Source organism: Dreissena polymorpha, chromosome 12 (assembly GCF_020536995.1).
Source record: "Dreissena polymorpha isolate Duluth1 chromosome 12, UMN_Dpol_1.0, whole genome shotgun sequence".
Taxonomy (NCBI): domain Eukaryota; kingdom Metazoa; phylum Mollusca; class Bivalvia; order Myida; family Dreissenidae; genus Dreissena; species Dreissena polymorpha.
The window spans coordinates 53,752,657-53,769,105 of NC_068366.1; the positions used below are offsets into that span (position 1 = coordinate 53,752,657).

General features: G+C 33.2%; 1 protein-coding gene and 1 long non-coding RNA gene across 3 annotated transcripts; one reads left to right on the forward strand and one right to left on the reverse strand.

The window, feature by feature from the left end:
* Window positions 1–948: 948 nt before the first annotated feature.
* LOC127852791 (2'-5'-oligoadenylate synthase 2-like) lies at window positions 949–14,678 on the reverse strand. 2 transcript variants are annotated; one of them, XM_052386772.1, is made up of 10 exons: window positions 14,246–14,678; window positions 13,526–13,584; window positions 10,878–11,024; window positions 7,170–7,227; window positions 6,635–6,792; window positions 5,772–5,955; window positions 5,456–5,581; window positions 4,191–4,363; window positions 2,813–3,012; window positions 949–2,481 (listed from the first exon to the last, which is right to left on the reverse strand). In XM_052386772.1, the coding sequence occupies exons 2-10, from the start codon at window positions 13,541–13,543 to the stop codon at window positions 2,328–2,330; spliced, it is 1,218 nt and encodes a 405-aa protein (XP_052242732.1). In that variant the 5' UTR covers window positions 13,544–13,584; window positions 14,246–14,678; the 3' UTR covers window positions 949–2,327. The 2 variants fall into 2 exon arrangements, with proteins under 2 accessions (XP_052242732.1, XP_052242733.1); XM_052386773.1 differs by having other exon boundaries at window positions 14,166–14,295.
* Window positions 14,400–15,822, forward strand: LOC127852806 (uncharacterized). Its single transcript, XR_008036272.1, has 2 exons — window positions 14,400–14,458; window positions 14,599–15,822. It is a non-coding gene; the product is annotated as an uncharacterized LOC127852806 (long non-coding RNA).
* The last annotated feature ends 627 nt before the right edge of the window (window positions 15,823–16,449 follow it).

Here is a 16,449-nt window from a genome sequence, read left to right on the forward strand (position 1 = left end):
ATATCATCCCTAAATCCCTTTCTTGCATTTTACTTCAGATCCTTGTCCAAGCAGGTATGTCTTGTTTGGATTATTCTTTCCAAAATGCATTACTCCACATTTTCAGTGTTAAATTTCAAAAGCCAAGTGTCACTCCATTTACATAATTTGTCATTGTCTGTTCGAATTTGGTCCGTATCTTGTTGTAATTTTGCAAGGTTGAATAGTTTTGTATCGTCTGCGAAAAGTCTAATGGTACTTTCAATTAAGTCCTCAATGTCATTTATGTAAACCAGGGAAAGCGTGGGCCCTAAAACACCTCCTTGTGGTATGCCACTGGTATTATTGCACTAATCAGATTCACTTTTATTTACAATAACTTGTTGTTTCCTGTTAGTAAGAAAAGCTTTTACCCAGTTCAAAATTTTGCCATTTATACCATAAGACTCTAATTTCTTCATCAATCGGGTATCATGAATCGTAAAAGCCAAACTAATTTAAACAGTGGTAATTAACACTAGACGTGGTTCAATTTATATTGGATACATCCTTTGCCGACTAATTATTTGACAGAAAAACAACAAAAAAGAAAGAAAAACTAACCTTTTTGTAAGCAGGAAGTTTATCCATTAATTGATGCAGTCACACGGTGCCGTAGTGTACGATGGGTTATAAATCAGCTATGGTTAAACTATACTAATGTTTTCGTATAAAAACCGTAACATAATCACTGATTGGGTAATTCATCAATTGTTTCGGAAAATAAATAAAAGAAATCAGATATTTATCGCAGTAAAAACGTGTGAAAGTTGCACGAAAAAGTTGGCACGACTTTGTAACGTTATTTCTCGTTAACGACGTCAGCGCCGAAAGGGTCAAAGTCTCGTTCCCAGCCACATATATATAATAAAAAGGGTTTGTGTTAAACATATTTTGATATTTTAATATGCCATTGTCACATTCTTAAAAAGATGAGTTACATAAATTCTGCCGGAACATACAAAACAATACAGTTCGGAATTGTCAATGAATAAATAACAAATACAAGAGAACAGTTTGAGTGAATCATTAAGTGCCCAATCACTCTTAAAGCGGGTATATACGATCTTGTCAAATATTTATTAATTAATATAAAATGTGTAAAAATTTTATTATACATATATTTCAATATAAACTAAAATAAAACTTAAGAAAAACATGTGTCGAAAAATGCTAAATAAGCCAGATATTTAATTCTGAAATCGAAAAAGGCTGTACAGCCGAATTCGCCAGCATGTATATCATGCATGTACGATGTGAATCTAAATTTAGTTTAACGGTTCATTTGAAATTCCTGCAGCGATATCGATTCATACGACACACGAACACTTACTAAAAAGACGAATGCATCGGTTATTGTAGGAAATTATGTACAAAAGTATCTTCGTCACAATCGGCTCTGGGCGCTTAATTGTATTTGCTGCATTTTATGAAATTCGTCTTAAATGTATCATTTTTCTTGCATATTGTGTGTTATTATAACATATTTGTATCAATATATTTCAATTCAACACATATAAAAATCGTATAATCTCGCTTTAAATTCCATGTTTTTTTCGATTTTAACTATATCATGTATACCTATCTAGCGTACGATTACATGAAGTGTACGTGCCCTTTCTAAAAGCAACGAGGGAGGAAAACATTTAGTAACTGTGCTATTGTTTATTATAAAACGAACAACATAGCAATAACACGGTGAATAATGTGCACATGAAAGGTGATGAAACGAGAAAGTCTAACTATCTATAAAATGTGTTCAATCGACCAGACTATCATAATTATAATCTCGATTCTGACACAAAATAATCAAATCAAATATGTAAAATAAACAATAAGGAAAGCATGAGTTACTATATGCGTAGATGAAACACGTAGAAGTATGCAAAGAAATACACGTGAACAATGTGAATACATAAAATGCTTGCATAAGACAGAAAATAATTTGCAGACATATTTGTGAAAACAGCCTTGAAACTTAAAGACAAGTTGAAACAATAAAATTATAAATCGACACACAAACAAAATTATATTCGTGAGGCCTTAACAGCTTTTCGTCACATTAAACCAATAAACAATTATATAACTATGAATTTAAAACAACCCACGAATATCTACATGTTGAAAATATTGTTAACGAAAAGAACGTGGTAGAACACGATTTAAAGCTAAACTTCAAATATAAACAGAAACTAGCAGAAAGCGACGCGTTTCCTATCTTTCCATGTTAAACCTTAAGTTGTGTAAATCAAAACAAAACTTAGCGTTTGGCCCATGTTATAACGAGTCAATTATACTTTTCCGATACACTACCACGATTTAGATGTTTTTGAAACGCCAGCAAACACCGGTTTATTAAGCCATTTCTTTGCCTCTGCAGACATGCCCTTCCAGTTAAATTGTCTGTTGTTGTAGATATCGTTTGTCGGGTTGCATGGGTCCATGATAAAGGCCGTTTTGTTCCTGAAAATGTTTATCAGGCAGAGTTGGTTTTCATAAATGTTGTGAATGTTGTCAGTGATATGCTAAACGCAATACTTTTTAGTAATATTTAAAACGAGATACTTGCAAAATAATACTGTTTACAAACGGATGTCGAATTAAAAGCAAAACTGACGGTTGAATCGCGAAAAAGCGCAAGGGACGTTGCTAGAGTATAACCGTTATGAGCCTGAAAGAACCTACTCGATGAAAAACCATGATAATCACACATCATAATTACACAAACGTAATTTTCTGTTTTTGTTAAGGGTATTACATGAGAGTCAATTTAACTCTTCTTCGTACAGCATACCCTTTCTTATCGCTCTTTCTCTTGTATAAGGCTATTCCCGGAGTGCAGATCCGCATAATTTTGTAATTACGTAGTTTTGTCATAACTGCGTGCGCAGCTCTCTTCATGTCGAAGTTTGAAGGGCGTTTCGCTTTCGCCCATGCGTCCATGATGATAACTTCATAGACATACGATGTTGGGCAAAGGTCTTTTAATACCGGCTGTTGACAAAATATCACATAAAATATAGACACTTTACCTGTGGTGATAATGTGTGTTTTATATAGGTTTATTTGGTCAACTTAACTTTATTTCTAAGAAAAAAATGCTGGGCATTGAACTTGTAAGTAATGTTAAAGGAACATGTTCACAGAATATTTCTGAAAAAAGTCATTTATAAATATAAAAACACAAATGTTATATTTTGAATAGTTTATAATAATAAAAGTATCAAGCAAAACTTTTTTTAAGCGGCTGCCCTGTGGTTGTTGCAGCGACAGCTTACGCGCTACCAGACATCACGAACCATTTTGATAAATGTGTAGTTTAAATGTCGGTCATACACGTTTTTGCTAAAATATCGAAGAAAAGCGTGGCAAACGCTTTGTTATTTTTCCGATTTTATCATTAAACGATTCTATATTAAAAACACATTTCTTAGACGGGAATGTTTCATGCTTGATTGAATATAATGCATACGTTCTCTTTGAAAAAAAATGTAAGTTAGTCAAACAGTCCCAACAAAATACGTTTCCATTTAGAAAATAAGTAAGTACTTTTTTACAGTTTTATACTGACGTATTAATATATAGTCGACATGATTTTTAACATAACTCCTGTCTAAATTCATATTTCAAATTAAATTATTTAACAAAAACTTAACTTTTATCAAGTTTAAACGACAAAAGTATATAAAAATTATGAATTGAAGACAAAAAAAGATGTTTTACACAACTCTGAAATACTAAAGTCCAAAACTGCAAAGTATGAAATATACATTTTTTTATAAAATCTTGTTATATGTTTCCATTAAAAAAATATAATGCGAACCATTGTGCACATTTAGATCATTTTGACCTCTTCCAGGAAAAAAAAAATAATTTAGAATTTCGCCTTTGAAATACAATAACTGCTTATAAATGTATTTCAAAAACTTTTAAAAAGATTATGCGGCTTCCTGACACATCTTTCGTCAAAGCCTTCACGTTAATAATAATGATTGTTCGGTTCGGAAAACAGATTTTCGGCACGAAATACAAAACATTCGTATACATGATAATGTGGCCAGGCATTTTCTTTCGTTTTTGATACCATCGATACAAACGCATGCTGTAAACAGTATTTAGCTGAACTAAATAACCAGAAACATTGGCCATTAGTACCTTGTAAATCGTGTTACCTTGACCTTTTCTTTGTTCCAGAACTTGATCAGTCGTATCAGTGACTTGACCTTGGTTGGAAGAGCCCTGACTAACTCTACCTGGAGTGGAGCGAGGCTGGCCGAATAGAAGGCTTTCGTTTCACTGTCAGATTGTTCCATCTGTTTGAAGATATTTCTTACGGATTCCGCATCTAAAACCAACAAACAATCCCTATATTATTGTGAAATATTATAACACTAACAAGCGCCCTCATGCCTCAGTATTGTACAATATAAACGCAAAATAATTAAGTAGGATTCGGAAAGTCTATGATACGCCGTAACATGACAATGGTGAGAAAAATACGGTCTTCAGCTAGTTGAATTTAAATTACCAAACACATTCGTGAGAGCAGCGGGGTTTTTCTCACCATTTTGGGAATGGGACCCGGTCCCTTTGCATTCGAAAAAAATCGCATCATTTTGACTAAAATTGGGTTATACGTTCTGTTGATTGTTTGCTAACAAAAACTTTAAAATTGAGAATAAAACTTAATTTAATATTATATTTTATCACATGCCATACCCTGTTTCCCATGTAATATAACCATTACATATATTTTTATTTCACACATGTGTAATATACTTTTTAAGCGTTTTAATTGGCTAAGTTGTCGTTTATTGACCAATAGCATTTTGCTGAAATGACGTTGCAACGTGAAATTACGTCAAGAAATGTAAACAACATTCGGGAAATATCATTATGTTTGCGTAAATAAATATTTAATTTGCTCATTTAAAAGCATGTGATAAAAAAGATCTGACAGTCATTGTCATATCATACCATATTTTATTAAATTCGTCCAGGAAATTCGTCAGTAAGCTCGCCAAAGGCTCGCTTACTAACACCATTCCTGAATTCGTTTAATAAAATATGGTATGATATGACAACTCGTGCCAGATCCTATATTACTTAGTTTCAACTCATAGAGCTTTATTTGAGATGATCAAGGTTGAGACTTATTTTTTTTTAATTCTGGAAACCTTCTACTGGGAATTTGTAGGTCCCATTTTGGATTTTTTTTTCATTGAGAATGAGTCCTCCCTCTAGGGATCCGAATTTGCATGGAAAAAAAACACTGGAAAATCATGTGCCAAATGTTGCGCAAAACCAACTTACTTAAGAAATATGCCAACCAAAGACAGACATGGCGTACTTTATGACCATGTGAAGAGTTAATTCAGAAAATGAAATCTATAAAATTAACCATCAGCTGTTTTTAACTTAGTTTTAAACAAAATACCATCAAGTTTGAGGTCAACTGCCGGAAGCATGTCGATTGAATGCCGCAACCCATCATTATCTGTCAATGTGACTTGAACAGAGTGCTTCGTTGTTTTGTCCCATTCAACAATCACATCTCTTTTACCTAAAAACATGACCTCAATAATGTAGTAAAATATTTAATTTGAGATTTTGCATCGTTTGTAGTCCACACTTCAATAATAAAAACAGTTTTTGAATTGAGAACCGTCAGTCTTATTGTGATCACGAAGATTTGATTCGAGCTATGCTCAGAACCAGTCAAAACTCTTCTAAGAATTTGATTCTGAACTTACTTTGCTGATGTGTTAGGCTTGTTTTCAACGTTGACAGCAAATCTTCCATCCCTTCCTTCAATGAATCCACGGTCGGAAATGCTTCCTTATCCATTACCAATGTCAGATCAATATCTGATTTTCTTTTCCTTTCACAGCCGTACCCTTGCCGAGAGAGCCGGCCTGGACAGAAATATTCGCGCCTCTTTTAAAGGGGCTGGTTCATAGTTTAGCAAAACGACTTGTTTTCAAAAACTAAATGTCATTGATTACAAAAGAGATTATACATGTTTACATAATATTCAAACAAGCTAAAGAAAGTCGGTAAAACAATAACGCGTTTGTAACGCCTCTCATCGATAATTCAGAAAATATGTGTATGACAATCATACCGTTTAAAAACGCTGAGTATAACAAATGCCTTTTTGGTGCAGTGGAAGCAGTGAAGACTTTGCTCAAAAAGTACACGGTTTCGAATAAGGGTATAAGAAACAAGTTTTCATCTGGGTTTTTTGACCTTATAATAATTGAAACTATTCGAAAAAGTATTGCCTTGTTAGTAGTATTATTCAGTGATGTTTTAAAGTACGAAATTCAGTGAACATTATCAATTAAATGCACGTGCGACATCAAGCCGCGTCATAAAATACCACCGTCATTGCGTACACAATCTTAATACAAAACACGTATAAAACAACTTACACGTATCGAAATTAATGTAACTATTTAGCGAAACTTGTTAAACATAATATGCAATAAACGTTTAGGAGCTGTTTGATATACCTACTTTCGTTATCGGAAAGTGCTGTTTAGAAAATAAACAAGGTACAGTTTTTTATACGTTTTCTTTAATTCAAAACGTTTAAATTGTATTTGTTTGTTACCTTTAGTACACGTGCTGGTCGTATTTTGGCAGGAATATCCTGCTGCAGAAGGCGGACTAATGAGTCCACAGCTGCCTGTTCGATTTTAAGGAATTGCTCGTCCGGTTGTATTAGTGTTGATATAAATTCATCCAGATCCGTGTTGCCATACAACTCATCTATGACATGACATACACAATTATACTGTTTAAAGACTAAACAGTTTTAATTATTATAATAAATGATAACGTCTTCTTTAAAACATGAAGTTAGAAAGTAAAATGTGAACCCAATAATTCATCTCATAATAATAAAAACTTATGTTTAAAGATCATGCCATGGTTGACAGATGCTGTTAAACAACAGACTCAGAGTCTTTATACCGCGTGGGGATTTAACCCAAACGGACAAGTTTAAGATACTCTGAGAGCTACGGAGCGTCCATTATGTCAGGCATAATATAAATCGATAAATTTCAGTGAAATGCTGATGGAAATGTGAAGTAATAAAATGAAGAGAAATGAAGAGATATCAGTGTTGAAATAACTGGTATCACCTGTCAGACTGGCTTCCCTCAAGGAAATATCGGACATTTGTGCGACGTTGTTATGAGCCTGAAATAGTTGGAATAAAAAGACTAAATGTTGCTGAATTTGAGCTCAAAATAGTGACAATCGTTATATTTTATGTTTTGTAAAAAATGTAAAAGGATAATGGTGCATTTAATAAAAACGAACATAACAAATTTTTTAGATAACTAGATATTCAAATACAAAAGGCATCATGAAAAATTGTGTTCTGAATTTCACAGGAACATCTCCCGAAAAAAAAGGATTTGCCAAGCATTTGTTTTGTTTGTTTACAATGGATTTCCCTCAAGGCTGGCCATTTAAAGTTTGAGGTAGTACTACTGTAATCATTTCCCGCGTTTTTTGTAAGATCGGTTGACATCGGCTTATGTCGGTAAATATCGTAACTGAAGTCGTGGGATTTCCGTTTTGTTCGGTTTAAATTTTAAGTATAAATCTTAAATAAAAACATATTTTATATAATTCCATAATAGATTGTATCGCTGATATGCATAGTTCAATATATAACGACGTCAAAATAGATTTGTCTTTAAATACTGTGTAAAAATTGAACCTGAAGTAACATATTTTCGCGACAACATAAAAAAAATCGTGAATCGTAACCAAAAAGACGGTTAACGAGTAAAAATGAAGTAGCAAAAAATAAAAAAAGTCTTTATGATCATTCATATTCTAGGTCAAAACAAAATATTGATAGCACACCTGCGTCTTCATCGACGGAATCGTGGAAAATAGGTCGGCGGTTAGTGGATCAATATGACGTGATGCTGAATAGTTAAATGTATTGTTCTGCTTATGGACTTGGACCGAATTACAGAAAGGACTGTGTAGGTATCTCTACGTAGAGTGTAGTAACATTTACTGCCAGTTGGTTAACACTGCAGCATATGGTAAAACCAACACAGTCAAAGACAATGGGAAAAATGGACCTGGAAAAGTGGAATACCATGCTTTGTTGTCAACACAAAACTTGGAACAGGTACCGTCATGTCACAGATATATGATCACAACGTTTGTATAAAATACACACACGGTTATCAATTATGTAGACATTTAGTTCAAATATGTAAATTACGGGCATTATTATGATAATATTATGGTCGATGTCTATGCTGTCTTTACTGTAAACATCGAGATACAGTAACCAGAAGTAAATGTATATTGTTTTTTTTAGATCTTGTTTTTACGTGTACCTTTGCTATGGTTATATTTGTTTCTGCATTTAGCAATGGTGAACAGCCTGGGTGGACCATCCCGTGTAAACAATATGCTGTCCACATTAAACCTCAAAACAATATCGGACACCAATTTAAAAATAATGGAACAGCCAGCTGGTGAGGTGATAGAACAAGTTGCGACTGAATCGCTAGGATTACAGCTAGCGATGCTATCTTAAATGAAATGACGTAAGAGTATATTATTTAGATTATCAGCGGTAACAAAACAATTTTACATTACATGGAAAACATCAAACTATATAAAGGGTGTTGTAAAACCAATTATCTATGTTGACTGCCAATATCACAAGTGTAAGTTAGGCAACGTTTGGCAGGCCTTTCTATACAAATCCTGCGGGTCAGTATGTCTGATCCATTTCCAATTCAAAATACAAGTATTTTTGCCCAATTAGCTGAATTTTTTCCCAATACTAGAATAATAGCAAAAATAATATGTCAAAAATAACAATAAACTTCTTATAAACATCATAATTTTGTTCTTCTATTAACAAATTTCATGGCTGGTAGATCAGCAGTTCACACATTTTATGGCTGGTAGATCAGCAGTATGATTATTAACCTAATACAATTCCAATATATTATGTTTAGTTGCATTCTAAATGTGATATTGCATATCAATATTTTACTAGATTGCAATGTCAACTATGTTTCCAGTTGAAGAAGGGAACTCCCGCAGGTTACTCATATGCATCGGTGGAAGTCCAGTCTGGTAGTAGGTTCGCAACATACGTCACGCCAACTGTTCCGATAAGTCAAGAGGCTTTACAAGTTTCAGGCATTTCAATGACTGATGGGACAATTACATTCATTGAATAAGTTGTGCAGCCAGTGTCGGGACAATGACATTCATTTGATAAGTTGTGCAGCAAGTGTCATTATGAGTGACTGTCGAAAGAATTATTCATTATCTTGAAAAGCTTCAAAATATGTGCTTAGTTGTTCATTATGGTCGTCGTTTTGATTTAACAATTTTTGTTTCGATCTCGGTAAATGTTTGTGAAATTGATATTTAGTGCACCCTTAGTACTTTCTGAGTTATCGAAGGATCCATTTTGTGAGATTTTTTGTTTTCATTTTTAGTAACAGTGACCTGATCAATCACATAAGGTGAAAAATGAAAGGGTTGTACTTAATCCCTACATTGCCTTTTATATGACTGCCAAATTTCTCCATATTTGCTTGAGTATTCGTAACCTACTGCAGGATATTATGTAGAAAGCCCTGTCAATGTCGAAGGAACATATAAGTATACGCTTATTTAGTTTCATTATGGAATTTTGCATTAAAATTTTTGTTTGTACATTGTTATTAATGAATACATCTTGTTAGGTAGGTAGTCATTAGAATTTAATTCTAACAATGTTATAGATCTTGGTTAACAGAGAAAAATACTAAGTATAGTATGTATACAACTTTGTATATATTTTTTACTTTTCAGACCTACTCATTCCTCCACCCCCACCACCACCTCACCAACGCCATCCCTACATTGGCAGATTTAGCACAACTGCATACTGTATTAAATATATGTATAAAGAAACTAAGAACATTAAAGGTGTTAACTGAATTGGTAAATGGCTGTTTATTTTGCATATTTTGACCATTTGCCATTATGTGGTTTTGAATTTCTTGAAAAATATTATTAATAGTCCTGTTAGATTTTAGTTAATTGTTCAAAATATACACGGACAAATTGTTTTTTTTACTTTGATTTAAGCTAATCACATGTGTCTGATAAAATATAAATGCTCAAATTCCAAAGAAATAACATACAACTTATAAAAAAGGAAATTTTTTTATGGGTGATTTTTGCATACATAGGTCGAACTTGTAGTTTTGAAGGACCTTACATAATAACTCAGTTTTTTTTCATTATTGTTATCACTCAATTGTCTTGTATTATATTATTTTATCATCGACAATCATATCCTGTACATAATATACAAACATTATAAACAAAAAATGCTAAAAAATATACGTTTATTGAATTTATGTATCCCCAGGGGTAATTTAATTTAGAAGAAAATTCAAATTATGGGTCATCATACAGAAAAAATCACGAATTTTTTTTTTGCATGGAAAGCCACCCTAAAAATTTGTAATAAGACCACATATGGTATAAAGTTTATGAAAATAATACTTTTAATGGGTTTTGGAATATTGCCCGTTACAGTTGTACTACTTTAATAAAGTCGTTCATGAACCGAAATCTACCAAATCTCTATGCAACATTATTTCTTTAAATGTAAAAGTTCATTTAGCAAAGATAATTGACTGTAGCAAAAATGATTGGAAATTCAACATTAAACGCCGAAAACTCTAGGGTCAATTTGTGTTTTTATTTAACGCCCAAACAATATTTGTCTATGTCGTGCTTAATTGTAATAATATATTCTTAAGTTTATAAAGAACCTCGTGAGTATGACAACTACTTGCCATGCTGGTGTGTCGTTTAAGTGCCTGTGTCGATAAGAAAGGTTCCGTGCACAAAAGACAAACGTCTTCAACTGGACCATGCTCCCTATGCACATGCCTGCGTCTAGCCTTTGACCTGTACAATTTTGTACTGCAAAGGTGTGGACACTGAAAAATAAACAAAATGCGTTAGTGGTGTTTAGTATGAGTATTTGTAGTATTACAATTGCGTCGGTAATGTGGCTGCGGCCGCCACCTCAATATCTTGAGGATTTATATTCATTTAAAATAACCCGCCCCTCAAACAAAAATTGCACTTTATTCATTGTATTAATTCGGTCGATCTTCGTTGGTAAATTTAATAATCACATAAAAAACGCTGGCCTTGATCCCATCAAATTAAACGACAGTAACAATGGCAGAATCATTCCTCATATTACGGAAATCAAGAATGTGCCTGTTAGAATGTTTAATTTTGTCATTAATATAGGAATAATACCGGAAGCGTAATAAACCAGAATGATTCTTTGAATATATAAAAAACAAGGGCAACCTAAATCCGTAAATTGATACACTTTCAAGCAGCCTGGGGTATTTTAAATAATAGCCTGAACAGTTATAAAGAAAATACGTTATTGATATATGCAAAACGGGGTTTTGGAAATCATTCTCAACATCAGACAATATTTTTATTTCCCCTAATCTTATCCGGATCGTAAAGAACAACAGAAAATAACTATTATGTGCTTTCATAGATCCGAAACAAGCGTTCAACACAGTATGGAGATGGCAGTACTAAAACTTATCAATATCATTGAAAAATGTCTTATTAAAACAAATACTCTATTTATACAATTCTGTGTCATAAAACGATCAAATCGTTGAGGATCCAAAGAAACAGAATTTTCCGATTATTTCCCTCTTAAAGATGGCTTCAGGCATGGGAAAAATCTCTTCTCTCTTTTTCCTAATGATCTAAACGAGTTCTTTAACCGTAAATAAAACTTATAATGGAAAACACATGCTAGAACAAGTCAAAACAAGAATTATTTAATTATTTCAAAATCTGTATTTTTCAATATGCAGCATAAACTAGCATTTCATTTTAAAAAGCGCTAAATCTATATTAAAAATATTATAATACTTTAATGCAAAACTATAATATACCCTTAATACTGTCATTAATATGCAATGTTAAGAAACTGATACACAAAATAACACTTTTAATTGGTCTTCCGCAAAAAAAAATAATTAAGCAGGATTTACTGATATATGGTTATTTCCTGATTCTGTTATTGTTAACACCTTTAATCCTCTGTTAAAGAATAGACACAGGGATCAGAATATTTTAAAAGCCCCTAAACACTCAAAATCAAAGAACATTTCGTGCAATATTTCGAAAAATAAAATTAACACAAACAAAATAATGTTCCTTATAGCAAATAGCCAAAATGCCATCGCTAGATGTGGTCTGGTAACAGAGATTTAACAAGATACAAAATGCTCTTTTTGTTTTTCGAGGGACAATATATTCAACACATGTTTATGTACCATGTTAGTGTTCGTGTGTCGCATGAATATATATCGTTGCGGGGAATTAAAATGGAATATATAAAACATAAAACGAGCATTTTGTATCTTCTTAAATCTTTTGCTAATGTAAATGTTTTTGTTTAAAACATGCGCTCCTTCAAAAAAGTAAAACCTGGAGCCATTGTCCCAAGGGAAATGTGTAATCACTAACATAACTTTGCCCATAATGTCATAGACATTTGCTAGTATTTTCAGAGATTACAAGACATCCACATGTCCCTTGACTCAGAGCAACCGATCCATAGAACCACAGTCTATTTAAGTCTTAACAGCTAAGTATGTTGGTCTGACATGCAGATTGTATTTCCTGATATATTGTTTACAAGTTTGTACAATGGTATTTTTTTAATTATGATATTGCATCAGATAATTTCCGCAAAAATAGTATCTTTTAGTTATCACGTCCTCAGTGTGCCCATGTACCATCCCTGAAAAAGTTTCGAATGTCAAAGTATCCAGTAATAGTAGTAGTATAAATAGTAGTATTGGTGGTGATGATAGAAGTAGCAGTTACTGTGTGTAGTAGCAGAAGAAGTAGTGGGAATAGAAGTAGACGTTGTAGTAGCAGAAGTATTAGCAGTAGCGGTAGTAGAAGGTAAGTATGTAGTAAACGGTTTAGTAATATAAGTAGAAGTTGGTGATGTAGTAGAAGAAATAAGTATTAGTAGTAGAAGTATAAGTAGTAAAAGTAGCAGAAGTAGTAGTAGTAGTATTAGTAGTAGTAGAAGTAGTAGTAGTAGCAGTAGTAGTAGTAGTATTAGTAGTAGTAGTAGTAGTAGTAGTAGTAGTAGTAGTAGTAGTAGTAGTAGTAGTAGTAGTAGTAGTAGTAGTAGTAGAGTAGTAGTAGTAGTAGCAGTAGTAGTAGTTATACTAGAAGTAGTAATTGTTGTGGTAGTAGTAGAAGTAGAGGTATAAGTGGTGGTAGTAGTATTAGTAGTAGCAGTAGAAGAAGTAGTAGCAGTAGAAGTAGCAGGAGTAGCAGCAGCAGCTGTAGCAGCAGAAGCAGTAGCGGAAGTAGTTGCAATAGCAGTAGTATTAGTAGCAGTGCTAGTAGTAGATGAACACGTTATAGTTACCGGCAATTTCCTAGGCATTTTGCTTCTTGTTGATTACTTTAAATCTGTTCTACCGGAATCTAAAACATAGTAAAAAATGTACAAAACAAATAAGTTAAAACTATTCACGAAATCTTAAGACTTTGTATTAAACCACGTGTTCACAATTTTTATAGATGCAAATAAACCACGATGTATTTAGCAGCGTCATGTTTTGATGGATTGCATTTACTAGTATATGATATTGTTGTCTTTTGTGTGTTTGTTGCTGTTGTTTAGAGCTTTAGCACATACTGATCATTGAATAAATTCACGCCGTTTCCCGTGAACGGTATTTAAAGACAGGAAATATCATTACTGAGTGACCGTGTATATTAATTATACCAATAGTGACAAAGACCGCATTCAGTGATAGAATATCGCAAAACACAGATCATTACCCCAGTTTTAAGAGCACATATATTATCAATCGACGTCTGGAAACTTAATAAAACATCGCATACATGTATGTATTGTCTAAAATATTTCCAATTCTGCCTTTAATAATACATTGGTAGCACCGGGTAACTATACCGCACTCTTCCGCGCACATTCTCATTTACAGATCCTTATTTTTAATAATCTTATATATTAAAAGCTCTCGAAAGCTAAAGATTCTTACCATTTTTATGCAGATTAATCGTAACAAACATTCACATGATTTAAAAATAGTATTCATATTAAACTTAAACTAAACAATACCTTAAATTGTTGAATGTCTATCGATGTCGTCCAATGATATCAAAGTCCAGAGAATAATCTCGAAGAAGATAATAAACGAAATCAGGTGAGACGAAGGTTTCGGTTTCGAATTGCATACACTACGTTTCTTAAACTAGTTCATTGTAATTACCTCCCTTAGTTTAAAATCTGCCTAGTGCACAATATGAAGATGCACTATTTGATATTCACAAAGTAAGTTAATATTCTTGTTGTTAGGAATTTATTTAGCATTTTAGAGCATTTAATATTTTAGGAAAACGATTAATAAACTCGTTCTTATAAATAAAGTTGGTGTCCTTGTCAGTGAATGAAATTTTTTAAATATTTAATAGGTTCGTCGAATACTATGGACGCTCGGAGGTGTCGTAAATTTCCATGTCGTACTTTTCGATTAACTGGCTAGGTGGCTCACGGTTTGCCTGTGTATAAAGGTTTTCACAGTGATACTTGGAGTGATATTATATAACATTGATGGTAAGTGGTTTGTTTAAGCGCTTCTCAACTTTTCGACCCGGGTTCAATCCCCGTTCCCAGAAGCATGTGAGTTTGGTGGTCATCATACCGAACAGTTTCCTCAGGGTACTCCGGCTTCCCCCATTACACAAGACAATACCAAAAATAATAAGAACCAACAGAGGTCCTTCGAAGGTCCGGAAAGACGTGCGACTGAGTGACGGAATATTCACATAGGGTCTTTGTAAACAAAAGGTCACAACTTTAATAATAAAACTAAAAGTCATTGAAGGTAGAAGTCGGTACAAGCCCAGAAGCTTAGTTTGGATCAGAAGCCATATTAAGATAGTGAACGATTTCGTAAAATTCCAGAGCTTCGCTTACACAAGGGTGGGCTAAATTTAGGCCAGGAGCCTCATTGAGGCATATGTTTTCCGAAACCAAGAGCTTCCTTAACAGTTCGGTCAGCGTTATTGAAGCCTGAAGTCCCCCTCCACATGTTGCACTGTGTATATGTAAGCAACTGAATTTGTTTTTGTATAGCAATCAATCGAAGGCAAAATAGCCACTGAAATTGTGAGGCTTGCAAATAGTGTGCGTTGGCGGCCTCTGTAAGTCGGCCTCGTGCTTCACTGTTTTTACAATAGGGGCTTTTCCAGAATCATCAATTAAAATAAACTATACAATTACGTGAAACATGACGCTGCATCTAAGATATAAAGCATAGCATCACAACAAAACTGGAATACAATAATGGTATTCGACTGTGATATTATATAATAAGTTATTGAAGAATTTTTCACAGTGTAATATTTGAAATCAAGAAAGCCGAATTCCTTAAGGCGCTCATCTGGAACCCGTAAAAAGCTGTTCTAATTTTGTTTTAAACATATTATGAAACTTGTCACAAATCCCGCATTATCCTTCAGGCATGTCTTTCGCACGAAATACACTTTTCACTCGACCCAGATATCGTTTGTAAACTGTAAACTAACCAAGTATACATTGTTTAATTCATTAATCAGCTCATCTCCGCACTTGTTGCATATTCAGAATAAGAACGTAATAAAAATTGTCACAATAACAAGCATACAAACAAAGCACTTGTTTACGAAAAACAGCACACATACATATTTTACTTATTAGTTATAACATACTTCAAATTACCGTTAACCCATGTAACACTATCTTGTATTCATAACATAATTTTACAGTTGACACATAATAAAATTAAAGTATGTATGGAATATAAGGGTAAGTACGCATTGTACGTATTACTTTTTTTCGGGCTCAATCATCCGGTGGCAGTTCATTGACGGCTAATCCGCTGAAAAATAGCAAGCATACCTCGTTCAACGGAAAAAATAATAAAAACAAACAATAAAAAGAAATAAATAATTTGGTATGTGTTAGATCATATTGTACTGAAAATTCGACTTTAGTACTTTACTGTTCTATTTACAAATAACACCATCATGCTTGAAGCGACTAGTTCAAACTTGGTTATCCTTAATTTAGTTTTTGCATGAGCTTGATAGTTTCAATGTATAAATCTAGCAGTTGAAGCAATTACTGATGTACTTCATAAATGCTTAAATATGTTAACCAGCGTTTTAAAGGATTATCTTTGTAGTTTTGCAGAAAAGCAATTTTCAAAACATGTCATATATTCAAAAAAGGAAAGAATGTGTGCATTATATCCAAGCAAGCAAAATAAAATCATTTATAAA